We start from the raw sequence: 26,120 nt of genomic DNA, 5'->3' as shown, positions 1-26,120 counted from the left end.
TTGTACTTGTGTGTGTTTTATTATGGTTGTATAAGTGGGTGAATATAAAAATCAGTCAGTGGGTGGGCAGAGTGATGCATGAGTGCAAGCATCAGTGACAGATTCCATCTACAATGACTTTTGGATTCCTAAACCCACAAATGGCTCAAGAGTCACTTTCATTTATGATCCAGACCTATTGTTTGTGCCAGTGCTTGTTGGAATATGCGTGCAGCTTGGGTGCAGTAGTAGAAGCATGAACTTGTCAGTGACTGCAGATTGTCAACATTGCCTTATCCTTTATGTGGTTGCCTGTTCCAGAAATCAGTGAGGTTTTTTCGGATCGCAGAGAATGGAAATTCTTTGTCCGGCCAGTCGCAACGCTTTAGTTTTTAGTGACCTACATCTAAACTTAATAGCTGCTCTTTCCTACTTTGTGGTGAGGGTAGTAACTCTTGTCCATGGGATACACGTTTTTCATCATGGTTGTTTATTTTCCAGTTTAGCCACTTTCGCTGGCTGCCTCGAACAGTGGCCAGTCATTGAAATATGGAACCATGGCTGTGACTTTTGTTGGGCGCGGCCTACAACTAAAATAACTTGCCGTACTGTTTAGCATCCGCCTAGAGCGAGGCGGACAAGGAGCAAAAGTGGACGCTCGCACATGCGGAGGACATTGACGTTTTCCCCTTTTATCTTTACTTGAGTCCATACAACTTTTTTTTTTTTTTTTTTTTTTTTGCTTTATTTTTATTGGGTTTTTCAAACGAGAAAAAGAGAAGAAAAACAAAAAGAGCAAGCAAAAAACAAGTGGTAACCATATAAATTCAAGTGCGCAGGTGGGGGGATCCGGTGTACATCACACAAATGAGATTGACGAAAAAAACAAGTTTTGGAGACCATACAAACACCATCTGGAGAGACAGAATAACAACAAGTGCGAGCCTGCTTTGTTTCATTTCCTTTTCCTCCTGTGCCATGGATGTCCTGCCTGCGATCTGCTATTGCACTCTTTCAAGGAGCAGGACAGTGTGTCACTAATGTAACTAGCACCTTTTTTTTATCGTAGCCTTTATGCGCAAGTGAACTCCAATGGTAACTGTGCTGATTTCACAGTAGGTGCTGTATGGAGAAACATAATTATCAGGTCCATTTCTCCATTTCTGTGGTCTGAAAAACCTAACAAAATACAAAACACCAGACTTGGAAACAAGTTGTCCTGCTTAGAAGGAAGATAGGCTGTAAGGCTAGGGGCTGAATATACTAACCAATATGTTGGAAACAATTGTTGCAAATTGTGCACCGAATGTTTGTGAACTATCTCTGGTTTTGCAAACTGTGTACTGCAAAAAATTCCAATTTCCTAGTGGATTTTTCAATTGTCTACTTCTGTGTTCTTCAATAGCAAAGTGGAAAGAACTGGCAGGTGTTCATAAAATTAGATATGTAGATCTATTCAGTGGAACACCTGGGTCACAGCAACAAAACAAGCCTCAATCAATGTCAAACTATGTCACAGAAGCTGTTGGCATCGGGAGAGGTCAATCAGTCCCTCGATACTGGGGACTACATAGTGACAATTTCATGGATGCAATGTTTGCAATGGTACCAAAAAAATTAACCTCCAGGGGTTGCAGAATGACCTGCCTACTAGATATTTGTTAGGCAAGCTTCTGTTTGCCACCCTCATGATTGGCTATAAACACCAGGATTGTGGCACGCAGGGAACCACATACCACCATCTGTGTATTTGCATTCTCAAGCTGTATTTTTTAAAATGAACCTGTGTTCTATTAAATAACTGATTAATCGTTCGAGACCGTAATTACTGTCACAAATCACCAACACCACTGCGATTCGCAATTAGAAAGGCATGCTTCTTTAACGCCTGTTCCTAACTGCAGTTCTGATGGATCGCTAAAAACAATTTAGCGAGTCAGAGATTCTCATCTGACTTGCAAAAAGGGTTTAGTCCCGGAATAAGAGCCATTTTTGCTGTCACAGACTATTTTTTTTGTGAATCTCAGAGTTTGCGACTGCAAAATGGGCTTTCTGCCTGTTTTTCTGAGCTCGATCAGCGGTAGATGTGAATGCACATGGGTTATTACTAGTCGGTATTTAAGGAAAGGAGTGGGCGCATAGTATAGCACAGGAGTTGGTTCTTGGTGCTGTACTATTAACAAATGAAACTGCAGAATAATTGGTATCCCTGTGCTCAGATCTTTCAAGCTCATTAGAAGACTTCTTACATTATACTCTGAGGGGGAGGAAAACTGAGTCATAGTTTAGAAGAATGGTTTTAGTGGGTGCAGGTTAGGGTAAATGAAGCCAGATATAAAATTGTCCCTAGAGCGCAGAAATGAGTAACCGGATAAAAGGAAGGCACAGATTCACTTTTAACTCATGCAAATTGATGAAGGGAAGAAAGACCATGCGCAAGTCAAACATCTTCTGCTTAAAGGACCGCTGGCGGAACAAGGATGGGTGGGTTTTGAAAACTAGCCATCAAGAGTAACATTAAAATCATTTCCTGACTAAAAGGGTAGTAAATGCACGTAACAGCCTTACAATAGACATGACAGACAAAAAATATGAACTCAAAACGCTGTAACACTAAAACTAGGCAATCTAGAGATAAGCTGTAGCCAATTTAATGTCTGCAGGCAAACATCAGCCAGGACATTCACCAAGAAAATTGCTTTTTGGGCATATTTCGATGGAAAGAGATGAGTTCAATACAAAACCAAACTAAGGAACATCACTTTGTTCCCTCTCAGAGCAGATTTTTTCCTCCTTGGCCTTTTCAGAAGAGTAAATGCCCAGGTGTAAAGAAACAGAAAAGAGTAGTAGTGCTGGATTAAAAGCCAACTCGTCCCGTGATATCCCACAAACTATAGGTTACATGAAATTTATATTTTCCTTTGCAGTGGACTAAAGAGAAAAGATATCTAGTTCTTGCTAGAGCTAACAAATCAAATACAATGTAGGTGTTTGACACTGAGCACCTTAAAAGTAAATGGTAAATTGGTACCTTTAGCAAAGAAATCAACAAGTTACATTTATGTTGTTCATATTGTTTTTCTCAAGTCTTAAAGCAGAAAAAACATGACTTGAGGCAACCTGACATTGGCAGAAAGTCTGTAATTACGAAGTGGGATGGCTTTATCGCCATCAGCTAAGATACGTACGTAATGGACAAATTCTATTGGTATACCTAACAAAGTGCTTCTCTTTTTGGGAGTGGTGGAGTCTCTTTCTGAATTTTCAACAGAGTTATAAAGACGGTATCTCCTACCTTATTGGGTCCTTAATATGCTGAGTCCTTCAATCAACGTTGTTCCTTTCAAGTGACTATCACACTAGAAAGTAGGGGATTTAATAAAGAAAAGTAAAGCCTTGGGATCTATTATAGATATGTTTCCTTATGTATTTATTTTTACGTGAGTAAAACAGTTAAGCTTCTTATGACAAATATTTCCAACGCCTGTCTCTCTTGATGGCATGGGCCTACAAAATTAAAAACAGCAGTTATCTAAAAAATGCAGTTGTTTCCTTATGCAGCCACATTTTTGGAAAGCTCATTCCCTTCTACAGACCTTTGTGAAAAGCATCTTGATTGTCCATTCTGAATAGACAAGCTTCTGCCATGGATTCAGCATGGAACTAGTAGTGGTCTTGGTGATTGATGAACCAAAATCAAATGTGGTTGATGGCTTTGTTGGGACTGCGATTCTTTCATGTATTTTGTTGTCCTTCCACACGGTGGACCATCAGATCCTGCTTTGTCGGTTGCCTGAGCCCTCAGATGGTGGAACGGTGCTGAGGTGGGGAAAGGTCTTTCTTTCAGGCAGTATTCAGTCGGTTCAGCTGGGGCCCTTCACCTCTAGTTCAACAACAAAACCTTGAGGTGTGCGTCAAAGCACGTTGTGGAGAGGGTTAGTGATGAGGCTGAAAATTTGCTTAAGTCCCGGAACATGGCCAAGTAGTATTGGATGAATACTAACTGCGTCAAGCAGAAATACTTAAAGATCGAAGTGCTGGTTGGCCAAAATTTGATGTGACCGTTCTCTGGACTCCCATGTGGCAGCTGTTTCCCAAAATGTTTTTTTCAACTACGCCCTAACTGTCTTCCCCTTCTGACTGCGGCACATAAAATTACAGTAACCAGTGCTTTTGTTTATTTTCGAGGTAATTACTGCAGTGCTTTTTGGGCTGTCCTCTGGAAGCATGAAAGACTACAATAGATTCATAATGCTGATGCAGGATATATTGTTTGGTCTTCTAAATTTGATTCCGTCTTTGACAAACCCAGAGCCTGACAATCACTGACTGGAAATAGAGAGTCTAGTCTGGATCATACATAGGTAGACCACTCCTGATTCAAGGATTTTAATGGCCACAAGGAAAGTTCTTGTAGTTATCAAGTAGCACATAGATCTCAGCTCTTGTGGGAGGAGTTAACACATCCAAAAAACGAGCACGAGTAATAACCAAATAGTATCAGAGATTTGATAGTTGTCTAAAAAGAAGGACATAACCCTTGCATTAACCTGGGGAAGGATGCCAGGTCTATGTATTAGAGTTGTAAGACAAGGGAACAGTGACAACAGTCAATGCCCTCTGACTGTGTACAAACGTATACAATATCATTCTATTTTGGTCAGTGCTTAATTTGTAAATAAAAAGGTGCCGGTGCCCAAAGCCCTCCTCTTAAACATGCGGCTGCTGCAATTAAATGTGGGAACACGGAATATTGAGGCAGCGTAATCCTGAAGCCACCTCGGGCCTCTTTAATCCATATAAAGAGACTCCCCTGCCCCTTCGGCTCACTCTAGCAGCTTTCTGCTTTCTCCCTTTGTGAAGCTTTTTCGTTTTTATTTTTCTCCATCTTTCCCATGTGTCTTTTGCTCGCAGCAAATGCTTGAGGCAGAAGAATAAGCCCCGGCCCTCAAAAATAAGTGCCGGTGCTCAGCACCTGAAACAACAAGCACAAATTAAGCACTGATTTTGGTCCTTCATCCAGTATACTAAGAGCATTTGTGCTGTTCTTGGGAAAGATTCCTTCTGATGATAAGTTATACATTTTTGGAAACCCGTGGTGCACCTGTATAACAGTACCTGTTTGTATGAAGCCACAAGCGGCATTCAGTCGCCCATACCTTGGCACTGGATGCTTTACGTACATTATAAGATTGCAGATAGGCATTTCTGGCAGGTGTTGGCTTCTAGGGCAGTACCTGCCTTGTAATCACTGTATTTGAAGTGTGCTGATGGCCGTGCCTGGGAAATTGTGACTGCACATGGGCATATGCACTTCTTTGTGAGTACGTAATAGCAGCCTGGGCACATGAGGCTGTTTCTGGTGTATGATACCTCTACCTGGGCAGAGATGTTTCTGGGCAGATCATTGCGGTACCTGGGCATGTAAAGTTGAAATTGAAATATTATTGTTATAGGCGTGTTTAAGAGGCTGTAGCTGGCATATGTTCGACAATGACATATCCTGCTAGTGCATCGGTAATGGCAACATTTTTCCCAGTGGCCAAAAAGTCTGGTCTGTGGTGTGACTGAGGGCTGCATAGATGCTAGCAGGGTGTTTTTTGTTTAGCCCAGGTGAGGGAGGAAGGTGGGTGTAGGGGAAGTCAAGCATGCACATCTAGTGGTTGAATTGCACAATGTGAAATGGGAAAACCTAGGATCAATCCCGGCTTACTCACTTTACCAAATTGTGTGATTTGAAGCAATTGTTATATTTTACGTTCCCTCCGTTTTCTTCAGTATGACATATAAGATGACATCAAAATGCATGACTTTGTGATGTTTGCTGTAACAGACCTTCTCCTGTGTTTGATTAATAAACTATAATAGTGTTTATGTACAATAGAAGCCCAGGCGACCCAAAGGGTGTACATAACTGGCTTGCCTCTTAGTTCACTGCTGGCGTTGTTAGGATGGAAGGAAGCATGAATGTTTCTAAATTTATGTTTGAAAACTATCACTTTAAAAAAAAATACTTCTCTATGCACTGATATAACCTGATGTACTACAGTCAAACGGTTCTGCATGTTAATGAAATACACTTTTTGAAATCTTAGCAGACTTTACCACATTTTTACATGTTTGATGTCTTTAAAAATGAAGTTGTTGCTAAAATTAAGCGGTGCAGGACACCCTTGCTACTTCCTTACTTTAACTACAAATACCCTTTAAATAAGCGTATGCCCGTTTTATTTATAATCTTTTTAACATTAATGTTGAGTCAAGGAAACAGCAGCCCAGTGTTGACCAGGAGCGCACATGTAAAGGTCAGGCGGGCCGCAGGCGCCCCCCGGGCCGTACTTTGATGGCTACCTGTGTAGAGGCATGATATGGGTGTACCTGTGCGTGTGGGTTTGTACATGGACCTGAGATGCTGCATCTGGCCTTTAGGGGCACTATTATAATATACATTGGCTAGAATGTGAAACACGAGTCTGATTTTTACACAAAATAAACCCAGGTCGTTTGTATTTGTGGATATATATTTAAAATAGGACTTGTATAAAAACAGTTTTTAGAAGTGGTCAGTAAACTTCAGGTTTGATCAATGAAAGTTCCCAAGATACTGCTTCTAAGTTACAGGGCTTCTCTGAGACATGCCCTCATTTGCTATATTGGCGGTAGCTACAGTTAGCAATATCTATCGGTTGTTGACATTTTCTCCAGCCACATACAATGAGTTGGGGATCTTCAACAGCAAGTATCTCCAACAGGGCAGCAAAGTATTTATTGGCTCTTTCATTTCTTTTTGTAAGCTGAATCTATCATGCACCATCTTCTTCTCCCCCAAGCTGTTGTACAAGATGGTAGTGAATCTGTGTCTTTAGTACTAATTAACCACCTTACCGAAAATCAAGATGAACAAAGTTGTGGTATCAGTTTAGTACTAACCAATGTGATCTGTGGGCAGGTGAGAGGAGGCAGAAGCGATGCGTCAGACCTCTTTTTCCCCGTACCCCGTCTGGACAGTGGCTGGAATCGGGTACCGTCTGCATTGCATTAATATGATCTCTGCTTTTTTTTCCACACACTGCCCTTCATCTGAACTTACATTTCTAACCCTTTGTCAACAAGCTTTCATATATTGAATAAATTGAATAAGCGGAGTCCTGCTGCTTTTCTTCCGGGACGAGATGTGGTTGTATCCAATGATTAGAAGTCCGTGTTCTCATGTCTCAATTTGGTTATTTCTAATTTCATTCATTTATCCATTCATTCTTTTGGCTGTCTTCAGTTCCTACGTTCGTTGTGCGGTGAAGTCTGGTCTCTTGATAGGACTATATGGTAAAGCTCGTTTGATGCAAGGCAGTCGCTCAGGACGTTTCAGGCAGGTCTCATTGGTTGGATTTTGTCAAGCTCCCTCGCCTTTGGTCTGCTCCAGGCCTTTCGTGTCTCTTTGATGGACCCCCATCCTTCTCAAATAGTAACCATCACTGAAGTCTCGCGGCTTCTGCCAAGGCGGTCCAGCGACTCAGTCTGGGATGACTGATGTGGGCTGACTCGCGCCTTCAGACGCGTCTCTGCAGTGTCTCCGTTGTATCCCTCGGGCTTACTTCCAATTCTGGGTTCCGCTCATCTTTTAATATCTCAAATGAGAAACAATTGGAGCAGCCTGAATGGGCTAATTAGATTATTGTGCGACTCATGACTAATGTCTGAGGAAGGGTAGAGCTGCTGACTTCCTATCCTGATACATTAGTTGCACATGGCTCGCAAAGGCTGGAGATGCGACTGGTAGAAATCTGGTGAGAGCAGTGGAACAATAGCTGATGTGGAAACCTGGCATAGATCTGAGGTTTGTGCAACACCCCTGTTTTCTCACTTTCACACAAATTAAGTATATGTATGAGACATGCTCAGCTACAGGCAGTAGTTAATTGTAATAGGTATTGCGCTTCATAATTAAGGACAGCAACACCCATGAAGTATCGCTTGGCATTAGATGCAGTGATGGGTATTTCTAGACCTGTTTGGTAACTACAGCTACCGCTGCGATACTTTTCCTTTTGTTTTGCAACAGGACTGGATGTGGATATTTCTTTTTGTATTTGTGATATGCCTAAATTGTAATTGCAGAACGCTTAAATGTTCTGTTCTAGACTTTACTATACTTTAAGTAAATTGTAAAATAACAACAAAAGTTACAATTTTGGTTTTCCCACCTTGCAGTAAACAGCATCGAGGAGAGTAAACCCAGTAAATGACATCTATTTAAATACAGGATGACTAGAACATGTATATTGTGACAGAAGACTTTTACTTGAAAATCAGACCTTTTTTAACCTGTTGTTTTGGTTTAGGTACATTCAGTGATCCTTTTTTATGAAGTGCTTCACAACATTCATCTGCCTAATCGAAGTGCTGTAAATATCAGGTGTTACTATTACTCAAATTAATGGTGCTCAGTTAACGGACCTTGGAACGATGAACGGCTGAGTTGGCCATGCCCAGAATCAGACTTGTGACTGGCAGCTCATCTGACATGCAGCGAAAGTTATAATTCTTTGAGACGCCCTGCAGGCTCATGATAGTCACTTACCAGCATGCATTGCATACTCACTAGCCATTGTGGTTAAACTTGTAATTCAGAATCTAGTGGCGTATGTTAGCGCTTTACTTCCTCGCAGTGAGTAAGCCTTGCCTTTATAATTTGACTCAGATGTAGTCTGTCTGTGACTTATTCTCCCTCCACGTTCTCACATTGTCTAGACCTCAAGCACCTCACTTGAAAGATCTGGATGAGTTATGTCTGGGAAACAGTTGACAGTACTGGAGCAAAAACATTTGTGGAATAATCCTGAATTTTATTTGATTGTTTTGGCTAACTTGAAAAGGTGGGTGTGGGATACTGATGTCATGAGATGCATGCAGGGAGTGGGACACAGAGGCCACTCGGTGGTCAAGGAGTGAGCACTGGTGTGACAGATGCAGTCAGGAGTGATCAGGAATGAAATGGAAACAGTAGGGTTGGCGGACGGTTTTCAATGATTGGGACACTTTTCTGTTTAGCACAGTTTCACGCTAGTTACCCCCATTTTCAGGTCGAGCACACAAGCGCTTTGACCTGTTGTAAGCATTGTACGCTTTTAACCACGCCCACCCCACGCCCATTGGCACATACCACTGCGATTTGGTATTAGGAAGAGACTCCCTACACATGCCCCTTCGTAATACAGAATCGCAAACCCAATTTGCAATTCGGTAGTAGATTACCGAATCGCAAATAGGGCTTGGTACATACCAAAAGGCATTCTCTAGTCGCAAACAGAGAAAAGCCCTTCATCAATCTGGCCCTTAGCACTTGCAAGCATGCTTTTATCAACTGCATGCACACTTTTATCCAAGCGTTGTCTAGCTAATTGCTTCTTTTAAAACTTGTCAAGTTCGCAAACTTTGCAAAACCCAGTCTTTTATTCATTAAACATATTCCTTTGCATGGGAGCATTAGAGTGTCCTCGCACTTGACACTGCGTTCATCTGTTTTAATGGAACACTTAAAAAGTTGTTAAAAACGATGCTATAAGGATTCTCATTCAGCTGAAGAGTAATGAGTGTGATCAGTAAATATGATGCTAATTCTATTTAAATATTCATTTAAACTGGAAATGTTCTATTGTTTACATGATCAGCCATTAATCCTCACTTTACCATACACCTACTCACCCGTGAGAGCCCCTTAATTTCACTTACAAGTTCCCCAGCCCCCCGAGAGAGAGAGACACTCTCTTTTTCACTCTCCCCGGCCCCCCACCCCCCACCAGCCAGCTCGCAATAAAGGTATTCCTGTGTTGAGCGTCACAAATGGTACAACATTAAACAAAACGTATACATGGCCAATCAGTGACCAAAGAAACGCATTGAATGGACTTCCCCTTAAAACTTTTTGTTCTGTGGTCCTGTTTAAAGCCCCCTGCCTCTTGGCCTGGGGGAGGGGTTAAATCATGCAATGGTAAATATTCAATACGTAGCGCACCTTTGACAGACTGAGATCGGGTCTGGGCTGCTTTAAAGCAGGTTTAGTTTATATAGTTAGTCCCATTGGCTTCAGTATTCTTGAACTGGGCTCCGCTCTAGTCCATAACTGTGATTGATTTGTTTGTTCCAGTGCTGTGTGTGTGCTTCACTGGAGCACTGTCAGATCTTGATCATTTCCATATCGACAGGAAGTGGAACAGCCCCGCTCTCTGTCCGAAGGGGAATTACTGGAGATTGCGTGTGTCAATTTATGTTTTTATAGCATTCTAATCTGATTGATATATTAAATACACGGTTTAACTTCATTGGCATATATGTTTAGTTCTACTTTTTAATGCTAACCATTTTATTTTTTGTATTCCAGCCAAGCCTTTTACATTTAAAGTGAAGCAGATGCGACTACACAAAGAGGATTTTGAAATCTTGAAGGTGATTGGTCGAGGAGCCTTTGGGGAGGTGAGAACTTTTGTTTTTATGTCTTGGATGCCTTTCCTCTACTGATGTTCTCTGCTGCTCCAAATTTCTTATGTACGTAACTTTCAAACTCAAAATCAATGCCTGGCTTAAACACAATTAATTTCTGCGATGCATTTTCACCAAACATAATCCTAACATTTTATCATGTCTCTACTGAGTAGCTTCAGCACCCTTCCATCCTTTGTAGTAAACTGAGTAACGTCGATGGAGTATTCTAGAGTGTATAAGATGCCTGTTAAATGAAAGTGCTTCACAGTGAAGTTACATGCATCACTGAGAATCCATGCTTGTTTTGATTTTCTGGAGCTCAGAAGGATACAATCCCGAGTCCACCCTGCCATGCTGAATAATTGCTGACCTTAAAAAGACACAGAATTTTTTTAATAGTAAAATGGTCATCTGAACTGGTCTTCGGTTGCATTCATCCACTTCAGCTGTAGCGGAGCTCTGGTTTCATGAGATGCTGCATAAGCTAATGTGGTCCACAGTTTCCTCCCTATCTTTGTTTTCTAGGTAACACCTTTAAATAGAGATTGAAAATATTTCTTAGTTCATTCCTCTAGATTCCATTGGCAGCCAAATAAGTTCTGTATGAACTAACCAGATTACTCTAGGTATATTTGGTTAAGGACATAATCTGTATCAAAAAGCAAGTAAGGGGCTTATTTACCGTGGGTGACACCCCATGGCAGCAAGTCAACCAGGTGTTCAGGCTGAGTGGTCCTAAGGATAAGTAAATTATCTTCCTGACTTTCCCTTGTGAACAGCTCTCCAACATCCTCAGCAAGTCTCCCCACCCTCACAGCAGACACTAACATCTCAGCATGGAACTTCTACCAATGGATCTCCAAATGCTCTAACACCCTAGCACCTCTTCGTAAGACCTCAGCTAAACACCACCTCAAGAAGGCTAGCTGGTTCTCCCCCGCACTCCAGGACTCCAGGTGCACCTGCAGACGGCTAGAGAAAAGATGGAGGAACGGCCAGACCCCGGAAGACCTTGAGGCTTTCAAAGCTGCCACCAAATCCCACCACCACCTCATCAGAGTCACCAGGAAAGCCGCCCTGCAGGACTGTATCAGCACCCCTTCTCACAACACCAAAGAGCTCTTCGCCGAGGTCAGAGACTTTGCCAAACCACAATCAGAAACAGCAAGCATCCCTCCATCTCAAGACCTCGCCGACAGGCTCGCCAACTTGTTCCACTGTAAAATCAAAGACATATACAGCAGCTTCGGATCCCAAGACCCTCTGAGCCCTCCAGCAACCCCCCAGATCTGCCCCATCAAACCACCACAGACCCTCACCACATTTTCCACAAGGCCAACACATCCATCGCACCCGAGCTGCGACACACACTCAAATATTACATAGAGAAAGCCACCTTCCCAGAGGACTAGAAGCATGCCAAAATCTGCCTGCTTTTGAAGAAACCCATGTCCGACCCCCTGGACCTCAAGAATTACCACCCCATCTCTCTGCTGCCTTTCCCAGCCAAGTTCATCGCGAAGGCCATCAATGCTCAGCTCCGTAAGCACATTGAGGACAACACCATCCTGGATACCTCCCCATCAGGCTTCAGGAGCAATCACAGCACGCAGACCGCCCTCCTCACAGCCACAGATGATATCCACTTACCCCTCGACCGCGGCCATACAGTAGCCTTTATCCTCCTGGACCTATCGGCCGCCTTCGACATGGTCTCACGCCGCACCATCTGCTCCAGGCTCCACACAGTGGCATCCTCGGAAAGGCCCTTCAATGGATAAGCTCCTTCCTGTCTGGCAGAACACAGAGAGTCAGACTCCCGCCTTACCTGTCAGAACCTATGGCGATCAGCTGCGGAGTTCCACAGGGCTCCTTCCTAAGCCCCACACTCTTCAACATCTACAAGGCCCGCTCACATCGATTGTGAGGGACCACAGACTGAACATCGTCTCCTATTCCGACGATACCCAGCTGATTATCTCACTTACCAAAAACCCTACTACCGCCAAGACAAATTTCCACAACGGGACGGAATCCGTCACCACCTGGATGAAGGACAGCTGCCTGAAGCTCAACTCTAAGAAGATAGAGATCCTCATCCTGGGACTATTCACATCAGCCTGGAGTGTCTGCTGGTGGCCATCGACCCTTGGCACCCCCCAACAAACCATACACGCAACCTCAGCTTCATCCTGGACTTATCACTCACCATGACCCGCCAAGTCAATTCAGTTGCATTCTCCTGCTTTCACACACTCCAACTTCTCCAGAAGATCTACAAATGGATACTAAGGGACTGCCACAAAACTGTAACCCATGCCTTGCTGCCAGCAGACTAGACTATGGCAAAGCTCTCTATGCCAGTACCACCCAGAAGAACCTGAAGAAACTACAACACATCCAAAAGGCCTCCGCCAGACTCATCCTGGACATTCCCCACCGCAAACATATCTCCAGTCACCTAAAAGACCTCCACTGGCTTCCTATCGAGAAAATAATTACCTTAAAGCTCCTCGTCCACACTTACAAGGCCCTCCACATCCTAGGACCCGCCTACCTTGACCACCGCATCACCTTCTACTCCCCCAAAAGACCTCTCTGCTCTGTTCAACAAGCACTAGCCAACGTACCCCGCATACGGAAGACCTTAGCTGGTGGAAGATCCTTCGCCTACCTCATGGCAAAGAGCTGAAACACCCTGCCCCTGCACCTCAGGCAGTCACCATTGCTCCCTCAATTCAGAAGGACCTTAAAACCTGGCTGTTCAACTGAAGCTCAGAGGGAAAAAAAACCTTAGCTCCTTGAGCACCTTATGGGTGAGTAGTTGCGCTTTATAAACCCTGATTTGATTTGTGAAGCTTGCCAGGAGGAGGGTAGTTGATGGTGGTGGAGGGGCTGTGAGTACTAGACCTGGTGAGATGAGGGCAGAGCCACAAAGATGATTGAAAACCTTAGCTGCCCTTAAATCATTGAAGTCCAAAAGAAGGCATAGAAGACCCATATCACCCACTTAAACATCTGATGGGCACCTGGGAAGGCAGGTTCTTGCGCTTTGAGGTTAGAGTAATTCAACGGCATCTATAGTCAAGCACTGTCCTGCTAAACCTCTCTGCCATGTGGTGTGTCTAAGCACCTGCAGAGACTGGCTACACTCCAAAGGAGGATGTTGTGGGAGATAATGCACGCCGAGGTCTCAATGGTTTTGAAAATAGCAGGTGCTCCCCTTTTTCTTAATTTAATTTACCTTGGAGGTAGCATATGTTTGAACCATTTTAGATATGATCATGAAAAGAGTTAGGCTAGGTCAATGGCCCATGTGCCCAGGAATTTAAAAAGTCCACTGTAAGTCTACTGAGCCCATCTAGTCAACATCAGGCAACATTGCGGGCAGTACTCGTGGCTAAGTCCTTGGTGATGAAATTAAATGTCCTTAAGTCAGGTGAAACCATCCCAAATTGTACTAATCAAGGATCAGACAGAATCCATCCACTTTACCACAGGGTATGCCATGTTCTGTTCCTCCTACCTAGAGGAGCATGTGACTCTCAGCTATAAGAGCTGAATTTGGCAGAAGTGGTCCTGTCTGCGGTTATTGGGACTGGTGTGAAGCCAGCACCCTTGAAGTGGTGTGATATCTGTGACCAATGATGATAAATGGGAAGTTCCTGTCTTTCCCTCACTGGAGTGGGACGAAAGGAAGGAGTGCAAGCCTCAGACGGTCATTGGAACTTTTTAACATTAGCTCTGGCCAGAGATCAGGCTTGAGCTTCCCCCTTAAATTGAGAAGTCCTGCATTGGTCCCAACATGAGGTTTCAGATTAACTAGTGTTTGTGTAAGTGATTCCCATTGACATTCATTGTGTTTATTTAATCTGGATATTGTGAAATCCTTTAATGAATACAGCATTGATCACTCACGCCCTAAAGTGTTCTTTCACGAATTGGGCTATAAACCCAGAACAGTAGGAACCAGTTAAAGGTGTCCGGCAAAAGGAAAATAATTGCCTCAATGGACAGCAAAACCTTAACTGACAGAATGGAAGCCTAGGGTCTGGCCTACGTTGCTTGGATGGAACTAAACAGTTGGACAATAACCTCCTCTGCCTTATTTTGCTGTGACACTTCATCTGTTCAGAGATAGAACAGAATTCCTGTTGGGTGGTATATTCAGGCCCTTGCCTTGTTCGTGCTGCTTAAATTCTGAAGACTCCACCCATGCCTCGTACCTCATAAAAAATGCCATGTTCATGGATGGAGAAACAATAACTAGGTCTTCGTAGACCTTCAGTTTCTTCTCTGCTTCTGTTTTGACAAATCTGAGCATGTTTTTACTTCTCCTTTAGCTCTTTGGCAACAGGGAAGGGTAGTGATAGTTCTCATGCCATAGATGGGCAGGGCCAAAAGGATGGTAGGCCGGTGTGCTTTCTTAGTGACTCTGGCAGGAGAAGGAGATTCCCTCAAGGAGCTTTCTCTGACCAGATGAGATTTGAGGACGTGCAAGAAGTGTAGGTGAATATCAACTCATATGGTTCTTCTTAGGAAAGTTTTTCTTCACTCAAATAGAACAGGGGCTTATTCTGAATGATATCCTTCACATAAATTCATTGCTGAGTGTTGTTCAAATCTTCTATTAATCAAGGTCATAAACATAACAAAGCTATGTATTAATTACATGACCGTAACCTTAGCTGAAGGAATATGGATCTTAATACGTCCACAAATTCTTTGAAAATCCTGACCATCAGCATTTAAGGTGCTGTAATTAAACTCACCCACTAGTAGTAACCCAAGGCCTAGTTGGAAAGTTTACCTTTACGACTTTTGATGCAGGAATATTCATGTATAATTGGCACTGACTTTGTACATGGGAATCTTGCACCAACTTTAAGTGCTTCCCCCATAACAGGTCTCTAAAGTCAGCCTCAAAAGGCAGTTTCTTTGTTTTAATATTCACTAGTGATTTAAAATATAAATATGTGGTCCTTTGTGTCCCCAACTGAGTGACTCCAAGTATGCTCAATTCACCTTTTGATAATTTGCCTACTTCTTGCTCGGCTTTGTCACCCAAATTTCAATATCTGATCATAAGAGGCCCTTAAGCATTCCCTCCATTGCATGTCAAGTACACATCCACGTCTGAACAAAATTAGCCTCCATAACACAATTTCCTCAGTATAAACCAGCTTCTCTTCTCATCTGACTTGGTGCCACAGAATTAGGTGATCCAAACAGAATACTACATAGTTTACATTGGGATTGATCATACCTTTTAAAAACTTTCATCCTAAGGTCTCATTGCCATATGACAGTGGTTCCAAACTTTTTCAACCCTAGACTCCCTTGACCTATTGGCTGTTGGCCGCGGCTCCCCATTATGCTACATTTTATTTGGCAGGTGGGGGGATGTAAGCCAGGCCTTGGGAGTACTTCCATTTTTCTCCCTGAAAATAATTGGGAAGAAGCCGGTGAAGGTATAATAATCATATATGAAACAAAATTAAATCTCAAAGTTGTTTAATAAAACTCTTCATTTGGTTAAGTCAGAAACAATATTCTCTGGGGTCTGGAGATGGAATTTTATTAAACTATTTTTGTTTTAAAAAATTATCCCTTGCTAATACAACCTTCTTCTAAACTAGCATGAAAAAAATAAAAATGTTGCCCTACATTTTTGCTCATTACTGCTCACATTTTCTTTCTTGAGAAGTACACCAGAAAAAAGAAACTTTAATTCCTTGATTAGGCTGCTGCTATTATGCCCTGTGACTTGCCTTTCATCTTGGCAGCAAGCATTGTGATTTAAATAAATCAATTGTAAAAATATATTAATGTTGAGCAGTTCACAGATTACAAGAGAAATAAAGATTTATTGTGATTAGTGTGAATAAAGAGCTGAATGCATCTATTCATTAATTTAAAAACATACTGCAATTGTAGAAGTGGGTGAATTTGTTCCCGAAAAATAGATACCTTTGTTTATTGGAAGGCCTGATCCACCTTGAGGAAGTAGTACACTAGGTTTTCTTTCTAAGTTGTGACAGAGGTGATATGGTTAATTTACTGCAGTACACCCATAATTGAACAAAATGTATGGTTTTTACGAGGCTGGCCTGTCACAAGACACCAGTTTATTCCAGGACACTGAGAAGGGATGCAACGTGGAAAAGGCTCAGTTCAGAGCTGGCTCCTGCCGGTATGCTAAGGTCAACAGAGGTGTTCCCCATCATTCAAGGGGGCCCAAACTGTGTGCTTGGTGCTTTTTGCTGTTCGTGGTGCCCTTGGCTCGTTTTCATGGCACACTGGGGTGCTGCGGCGCACAGATTGGGAACTACTGCCATATGAGGTGTTTGGCCTAAATTTAGATCTTATAACCTGTTATATTGGTTGGTAAATTATGCTCTGTAACTCTATAAATTACATTCATAGCAAATAGTAGAGAAGACAACTTTGGCTTAAAGTAGATGAGTTGGGTTCATGCCTACCCAAATACTGATAGGTAGGCACTCCGCCTATTGCGTGGCTCAATATTGGCCATTTGCTGATTTTCCAGTTTTTTTTGGTTTTTTTACCAAGAACTGTCACATTAGATTTCCTGAAAATAATTCCCAGTTAGTGGTCTAGGCAATATTGCAGCAGATAAGTTTGGGAGTGCAGTAAGCCAGCACTGGTAAAGTACGGCAAGATTGTGTTGTCTGCACATTTTATAATGTGTACCCATTTGCAACTTTGAAGGGGCACGTTGTTTCATTTACCAGACCCGATCCCATATCAGGAACATACAAATTAAATAACGGGTGCTAAAACACAATCATGTTTTCAGGCCCCTGTTATTGTTAAAATCGATCAAACACATGTTTGTATACAGCCAAGAAACTGATTGTCTCTCTAGTCCATAGCGAATTACTGTAATCCCTTTGGAAAAGGTTCTAAATTGTGTCAGGAGGACCCTTTATAATCTTCCCAGATGCTCTTAGCTTAAAAAAAAAAGTCATAGATCCTGGTTTTCAAATGAATAAATAGCCCCTCCACATTATCTCTCTGAATCCCTACATTAAACTTGCGCCGTTCCAGCAAAAGCTGCAGAGTCCCACCCAGATCCGCATGCACAGCTTTAAGCACGGACGTCTTCAGTTCTGGTTGCGCCCGTGCGACAGTCTTTTTTGGCACCCCCACCCCATGACCACCTCCTCGGATTCCCTCACTACCACCCGGCAAATGTGCCCCTCATCTTTCCTTAGCCCCCTTTCACATACATTCATTTGTTTTAAAGGGCTGGTAAAGGCTGACTTTACTAATCCACTCAGCTAGCACACATAAAATATAGTTCTGTTCTTTGCAGCAGGCACCTTAACTCTCTGTGCTACTTTCTGGTGAGTCAAAACTGCCGCTAGACAAAACTTCCATCTCTCTCCCTAGCAGGAACATTAATCACAAGAGGTATCTTGACATTTGAATTGCTTCCTGAAGGCTGGATGCACAAGGAACTTTTCAGCCGGTGCTTTGAAATCACAAGTTTCATAAGTTATTGCTAAACACAGCACCCCGCCCCAGGACAGCACCCGGTGCGATCGCACCGCCCCAAAGCCGGCCCTGACTTCAAAACTTAGAAGTGCACTCTCGAGTCACATCTTTCAAAACTGCTGTCGAGGACTAGCTTCTCATCATGGAATCGACGTAATTAAATCCACACTAAGCTTGTCCCCTCGTATATTTTACATGTATGTTCTGTTATGTTGTTCGTTGTATAGTATCCATCACCTTCTCTACAAATATACACTCAACACTAATAATGTTCTTTGTGCGTGTAGAGAATTTCCTGTCGACGTGCTATGTTGTTGATAAATTACCAAACATTACCAAAACCAACACGTATGGTGTTGGCTCCAATATTTTGGGTCTGCCAATGCTTGTTTGTTTCGTCACTGCTTTTGTAAAATGTTATTGTTGGTAAGCAGCGGGCCCCCCGCCAATATGAAAATGCTTAAAAGCAAAAATATTTTCTGGTCTTTTAAAACACACATTGCCATAGCAACCCCTGGCGTTCTGGGAACGTGTGTGTGTGTGTGTGTGTGTGTGTGTGTGTGTGTGTGTGTGTGTGTGTGTGTGTGTGTGTGTGTGTGTGTGTGTGTGTGTGTGTGTGTGTGTGTGTGTGTGTGTGTGTGTGTACACGCCTCGTGAAAGGGCAGATTGTGGTCAGTGTGTGTGTGTGTGTACACGCCTCGTGAAAGGGCAGATTGTGGTCAGTCACAGTAACGTTAGCAGACGACTGAAGTGGGCTGTTTTCCCCATGCTGCAGACTCTTTGGGGGTGGGGGGCAAATGTGAAAGACACAACAGGCCAATGCCTGCGAAGGACTGACTGAAAGCAACTATGAGAAGTGTATTATATATGTAATTTTACTAAACTCATACGATCGTTGTTAAAGGCAGAACTAATACATTACAGAAATGCTTATTATACAATCCCTCCCCCCGGACCCTCCTTTAATAAGGAAGGTGCATGATTCAACATTTTGATGCTTGCATGGAATAATTACTGGGCGGTAGCTGCATGGATGGCCCTTCTTTCTTCCGGCTTCCTCCTCGGTGCGTCTTGGTCAAACATGTGTCCTTGAAATCTTTCCTTGACTGAGCTCCCTGCCAGGAGTGAGGTCTGCTCAGAGCAGATGCCGAGCCTCCGCCTAGGGAGGAGCAGTCCCCGTTTGTTGACATGCCAAGCTGCAGTGCTCTTTGTGGGAAATGTGGGAAACTATTAAAAGGCCAGTAAAAACACGGTTCCGACCTAAAAGTGTACATCAGCACATGCCATGCATTCCTCTGCTTGTAAGGCTCCAGAAAAGTAAAGCATTATTGTGTTCCAAGGTTGAGCGGCCCCAGGAACCCGGGCATCTGTTCATTACAGAGTCTGAATTTGGCCTTTTCTGTTCCACTTCCCGTAAGAAATACTGGTTGGATAGATATTCCACATGCACAAGTGCCATCGAGGGGCCAAACCTGCAAAGAAGTAATTTAGTTTCAAATGACATTCAAAACTAGATTATATTGGTATTCATGCATGATGATGTCATTTCCTGTTTTTTTCCTCACTGGATCTTACTGGCATTAACATTGTATGTTCTTTCAGGCTAGAAACCAGAATGGGATAGGCCCGAGATTTTGCCTGGGTTTCAGGATTTCCATTCTCCACACTAGACCGAATAGGTTTGGCAGTAAGAAGAGATCGGAATACCAGACGTCCTGTGTTGTTAATATTTATTTCTAGAATACCCGGCTGCATAGTTTCTTGGCATTGAGAGAAGAGAAAAGCTAAAATGACAACAAACGGTTACATTACTGGAAACTTAACAAAGAAAAATGACTTGTTACAAAAGGCAGGTTGTCAGAAGGCTGTGATTACTTGCCCTGCATGAGTAGGAACGTGCCGGCTAACAGGGACATATTCCAGGCCTCTGCGGGTCTACCTTGCAGGTAGCTGTTCTGACTTTGAGAACTTCTGATAAAAATGGGGATGTGGAACCGGGATTGCATTCCATGATATACCGTATATCTGTAGGAGCGTCGGGGGGGTTTGACTGATGCTCTTCTGGGTACTAATCACAGCTGTACTGAGTACTCGGTATCGCTCGGGGTGCAGAGGACCACCTGGATAATAGGCCCGGACAGACCCCTAAACAGCGTCAATATCACATTTTGAACCAGCTGCAGTCAATGGTTTGATTGGTGCTTCTAGGTAGACACAGTTGCCGTAGTCCAATCTGGAGTTTTATTTGGAGGAAACAGATGAAGACTTTGGCAATCCATGTTTCAAGTGTAAGGTTGTTGAAGTAGCAGTTAGGGGAGCTATTACTGCTTGGTAGGTGTCCGCGTTGCAACTGCAGAGGTTGCTTGTGGGGACAAAAAGCTCAGACTTCAAGAGATTAAGATTTAAAAAATAAATCACATCCTTCACCAGATGAGAGATGAAGTCTGTCAGATTGGTTGAAAAGCCAGTTCTGCTAGCAGAATGTAAATATTGTGTCAAACAGATGACTTACTGTATTTTGTCTGCACACATATAGAAGAAAACCCCCATCTGATACAGTAGTTTAGCAAGGGTTGCATGAAAAGGTTGAATACAATCTGGCACGTGAAGGTCATTGTGAGCTAAGAGCTGAAAGGTGTTGGGCTGTCATCTTTCTGTTAAACGTGACCTAAGCTGCAGACGTATGGTACCTCTGACCCAACTTCAGCCAGCCGGACATCAGGATGAGATTAACAATGGCGTGATGGATCTAACGGTACCAGTGCTTGGACACCACCAGCGTCCTCCAGTCTCCCCAGATCATCAAGCACTGATGGTGGTGCAAGTTCACTGCTCTGCCAAGAGCAAAATTCTTGCAGGGAAGTATCCGGCAGGCCTTTCCCTTCCACAATGCTTTGGACCTATGCAAAGGCAAGCTTCTGAAACAGTCCCCCCCTAATAAGAGAGGAGGGAAATTCGATGAAAAGTGTTTCTTCTAAACTAGTTTCTCCCAAGCTCTGAAGATCCTAAAACACCTGGTATTGGGCAGGTGGTTTATATTACTGAGTCTTCATGCAGAAATTAACTGAAGGGTTAATACCGGTTTCGTTGCAGTAGACAAACATCTGGGGGTCTCTGCTCCATCTTAGACATTTGTCTCTTCATATATTACATGCTCAGGGAGTCTTTCAAGGTGGTTCCATTGGCTTATAGCGTGTCTGCCCTTACATTGCAGCACCATTGTGTACCTGAAGAAGGGTGCTTCCAAGACCCCATCAGGTAGGCAGATTTCTAAGAAAGGGACTTACTTTTAATTCAGCATCCTGAGGCCTCAACAAGATTATATTGGTGGTATCAACTTTCTTGCATTACTATTCCATATTTACCCTCATCTGGACTACTGGCTGGAGTGTGCTTAATAACTTTAAGGTGTTCCAAAAACCTTCTGGCAAGAACATATGTGTTTTTTGGTCTCAGACTACTAATGACCAATGTGCTCTGTTTTTGACCTTGGGTTTGTTATTCGGAGAGGCTGTTTTGGGATCAGTGGTGGGGTGGCTTCTCTCAGTGAAGATAATTGTAGCCCTGCAGGATGCTTCCTGACTTTTTAAGTGCAGATTCCCTCCCAAGGTGATACCTGAGGAAACTTTGAAAAAATAGCCTATTACATTCTGGGTTTTTGCTTTACACTGCTCCACACGCACCATGCTCATCTGCTCTTGTTTCAGCCCAAAATCAAGAAAAGGATTCACATTTATTTTTGGAGAGCTGGGCCTTCAAGAAGAACCTTCAGCTTTAGGGCCCCCCTTTCTACAATATGGCCTTTCAATTGTAATATCTTAAAACATTTCCAGATATGTTTGAGTCACTTCTAACCCACATGGACCCACGTTTCATGGATCTTTCAACTGAACACTCGCATACTGCGTTTGAAGATATTTCTTTCTTTGGAATGGAGATTAATCTACTGATCTGCACTACTGCAGTGGTTTAATTTATGGGGGCAGAGTACCCATTTGCTGCACTCTGCACAAAGCCATTATTGCTTTGGGCATGAGGGCTAAAGAATAACATTTTTGTGGTACTCATCTAGCAATAACTTAGAGCACACAAGGGGGTGTGCTTTGCAGGCTGCTATTTAACCCTGATGCGTGGAATTTCAAAGTGAGGCAGTGTTTCTGATATTTTATTCATGGTACTTCCAAAGTTAGATCTGTTTGCTTGTGGAAGTAGCACAAAACACACATCATTTCACATCCTGGAACGTCAATCAATCAGATGCCTTCTCAGAGAATCATTCCTGCTGAACCATGAGAAAGGGTTCTTTGGTTGATCTTATTGGCACGCAAGCAGGCTAACATTCACCTGTGAAACAGACCCTGATTTTCATTCCTCTGTAGAGACTTTCTTTAGGGCCGAGGTGGCAGTCTCCGGCGACTCCCAGCCTGTATCCCTAAAATGAGCTAAACGATTGCCTAGGCAGAAGAGGCTGGAAGACAATGATGTTGGTGGTAATGTTCTGTTCATTTTACACGAAGAAGCCCGCTGTGATGTGATCCTTCAATGGGCCATTACAAGTAAAAAGTACTGCAACAGAGTCTGAGGTTGTGTATGTTGCCCGACATGTCCCCAGCGACCATCACTTGTCAAATTCTTTTGCAGAAAATCAGAAGATCATTTGTTGACACTGGGGCTGAAGATAGCTTGCTAATCTACCCGGTGCAATTGAGGGTGACCTTGTGATGCAAACCTTCAATGTTCAGAGAATTCGAGGCTCCTGCTGCTTACTTGTCATCCATTAAGTTCACAGGGCTCCAACGGTCTGGCTGCGATTGGTGGTTTCTTTTGCATTTTCTACCTCTATGTTAAACAGCAATTAGTAGTTTGTTACCTGTGATTTATACTATTTGTTGAGATGATAACCCAATTAGTTGCTCCTAGGGTTACAAACCCCTCTTTCCAGATCTTCAAGAAGCGGCTAAAGGACCTCCTCCTCCACCAACATCACGAGTCATCCATCGCCCACAAGACCTATTCCCCTCCACCACGATTTCTCCACCTAACTCCTGTTTACACTCCAATATATGTGATTCTGGGAAGCTATACTGTTTATATGATTGATCTGTTGTGAACATGTACTATTGTAAAGGGTTCTGATACCCTAAGGTCTTGCCAGCGCTATATAAAACTCTAATATAAAGAAATAAAAACTCTCAGAACGCGCATGTAGCCCCATGTTAAATGGGGCTTGAGTTTACTAGTCTAACAAAGCATCTACACCCTTACTCTTTATCCTTTCAGAGGTTCCATTTTCAATGTTAAAATATATAGTATAAGAAAACTACTATTCAGAGATGCTGTTGCCATATTTTGTGAGCCTAAAGTCCTTTAATATTTTATTTGCAGCATTGTTTGATACTTTCCTTTGCTCTCCAAAACAGCACTCAAAATGCTTGTTAAAGAAGAGTCCTTCTGGAAACTTTCATATTACATGTTTTGCTTCTTGTTTTTGATGGCGGAATATGTCGTTTGAGGATATGTTTCCAACAGGTTCCAATACTTTGATTGCGGCCAGCCAACACTTGTTACCCCCCAAAGGCTCTTTTCCTGGGGCTTTTTCAAGGCTGTTGGAAGTGATTGGAATCCAAATTATTAGAAAATAATTTTTAATTTGAGAAAAACATGCAGGAGTGAGCAATTAACACATGTATTGCTTTTACCCAATTCAGTGGTGCTCAGTTTGTCGAACTTGGAAGTTAAAACATTGGCCACCTTTTTGCGGTCATTGCATTCAGTGCATGTAGTGCAATCAGCATGCATTGTCCCTCTGGTGAATACCAGACGGCTGCTGGTGAAAACTGTGTTTATAGTAAGTGACTGAAAGAACTGTTTGTTGATGGAAGAAACTTGTGCTTTGAGGACCGCTGTAGTTTATGGAGTTCAGTGCAAGGGATGTCCAAAACCAACTCTGCACCAAGCTCACTCATCTAGGGTAGGGCATGTATACTGATACCACCCACCTTCCCCCACACAAAGGTACTTCCTTAAACAAACCTATCCGCGGAGACTGTATCTCCATCGAACGCGCCAAGAGGCCAAGTGGTTGACAAATGTACATTATATAAAAAAAAGGTAACATTAGATATAAAATAGTTAACCTTTTGAAACAAGCCAGCAAAGTGACAGCGGTCCAAGTGCGCAAACACTGACCACTTTCGAAAATATTTTCAGATATAGCAGTAATGTACACGCAGGCGTCTGTTAATTGTAATCTCCAATTGCTTTCCTTTCCAGGTTGCTGTGGTGAAACTGAAAAACGCAGATAAGGTGTTTGCAATGAAAATACTGAATAAATGGGAGATGCTTAAAAGAGCCGAGGTAAGGAAACGGGAAGGTTTAGTAGTGCTGTCCTCTCTGATGATAGAGTGATCAGATGCAGTACGAGTCAACTGAACTGCTACTAGAGGTTGTTCAGCTTGTGTTTAAACTGTTTGTTACTCCTCCTCAAGCAACATCTCAGCTAGAGAGTCACCCATCACCCTAAGTCCCACCCCCCTCCACCCACTCCTGCCTACACCCCAACTTCATGATTATGTGAAAGTATACCTGTATATAATGGATGTGTTTGATAACATGTACTGTTGTAAAGCGCTCTGATACCCTTGGGTCTTGCCAGCGCTACAGAAAACTCCCTAAATAAATACTTTCTAGTTGTATTTTGTAAAGAAGGCATTGTTTATGAACACAGCTTTTACAGGGACAATGAGGCATGTACCCATTGAATCTCTAACTACAGCCTCTTTTCCTGAAGTTTATGACTAACCTAGAAACTCATCTGTTTGTCTGAAGTCCTTGCTCTTGCAGTCAGCACCTACAGATATTCTAACCTTTACCATCCTGTCAAAGTGCCATCAACGCATCCCAACAGTCATTGCACAAAAGAGAACAGCATTGCACTTTTAAATAAAATATAGGGCTGGTGCAGATAATCTGAGATTTTCCTAAACTTTGTGTAGACAACAAAATAAGCACTCGTGGTGTCTAGATCAGCGTGTTTTAGCATTGTGAACTAAGCTTACAGCAGACATCATAGGAAGACTCAGCATCACCATGGAGTGTGCCTTCTGGGTAATCGCTTCGGTGCTATCTTCAGGCGAGGGGAGCAGGTCTTCAGCTGATAAACGTTTATTGTGAACCATTGATGTGACCATAATGGTCTATATCAGAAGAGAACCAGTTGAGAGTAAAACTGCAAACCAGGACAAAATATGTGGAAAAGCACTGTACAAGGAAGGCAGTGGCTGCAAGCAGGGGAGCCGAGCTCAGAGATGTTCATTTGTGGTATTTATAAATATTGGTGTTTTAGGAAGTACTTTACTTAAGTAGGCAGTCCTTAATAAAGAAAGCTTGACAGGGAATAATTCGATTAGAACACTGAAATTGTAAATAGAAAATTCTCATAACAAATGTTTGCTTGAACTTGGTGAGAGTTGTAAGTGGTGCTGTTGAGGGTTTGGTCTCTTTGCCAGAATCTTTATCAGATGTGTGTGCTGGGGTGGCATGAACCCCCACTTTAGCAGCTTTTGTGGAGGTGGGTGCCACTTAGCAGTTCTGATTAATATAAAACTAGATGCTCATAACTACCGTTGCAAGAAGATAATATGATTGCACTGTGGGAACAAAAGGAACAAGAGAATATTGAAAGCAGAGAGAGATTGAGGGATGGATGGAGGCATAGTAGAACTGGTGGATGGAGAGAAGGATAGATGGATTTTAAGAAAGAAGGACTGATAGATGGGTGAAGAGAATGATGGATGGATTGGGGCACAGAAACGGAAGGAAGGACTGACACAGGGATATGTGGATGGAGAGAAAAATGGATTAGTGGAGAAACCTAAGAAATGATTGAAAAAGACAGAGCTGGAAGGGGAGTATTGACACATAAAGAGGTGGAAGGAAATAAAAAAGAAAGGAAAGAAAGATGGAAGAAGACAGAAATAATGATCAAGAGAAAAAAGTCTGAAAGAAAAATGGAGGAAGGAAAGGGAATTTCAACATTTCTTCAAGGAGAGCAATCTTCTAAGTGGCCACCATCCTTGCGTGCCACTAAAGATTGTGCATTGCTTTTTGGCATATGACTCAATAATTGGGAGTTCTCTTTT

General features: G+C 42.8%; 1 protein-coding gene across 2 annotated transcripts in view; it reads left to right on the top strand.

Moving 5' to 3' along the window:
* Positions 1–26,120, top strand: part of CDC42BPA (CDC42 binding protein kinase alpha) — a 608,613-nt gene that overhangs the window by 120,241 nt on the left and 462,252 nt on the right. For both annotated transcript variants that reach the window (XM_069233802.1, XM_069233803.1), the window contains exons 2-3: positions 10,358–10,449; positions 24,253–24,336. In XM_069233802.1, coding sequence (XP_069089903.1) covers positions 10,358–10,449; positions 24,253–24,336 — 176 coding nt within the window. The remainder of the gene's footprint in view (positions 1–10,357; positions 10,450–24,252; positions 24,337–26,120) is intronic.

This window comes from Pleurodeles waltl, chromosome 5 (assembly GCF_031143425.1).
Source record: "Pleurodeles waltl isolate 20211129_DDA chromosome 5, aPleWal1.hap1.20221129, whole genome shotgun sequence".
In the NCBI taxonomy this organism is placed as follows: domain Eukaryota; kingdom Metazoa; phylum Chordata; class Amphibia; order Caudata; family Salamandridae; genus Pleurodeles; species Pleurodeles waltl.
The sequence above is the reverse complement of the archived record's forward strand: the minus strand, read 5'-3'. Positions and strand labels throughout refer to the sequence as shown.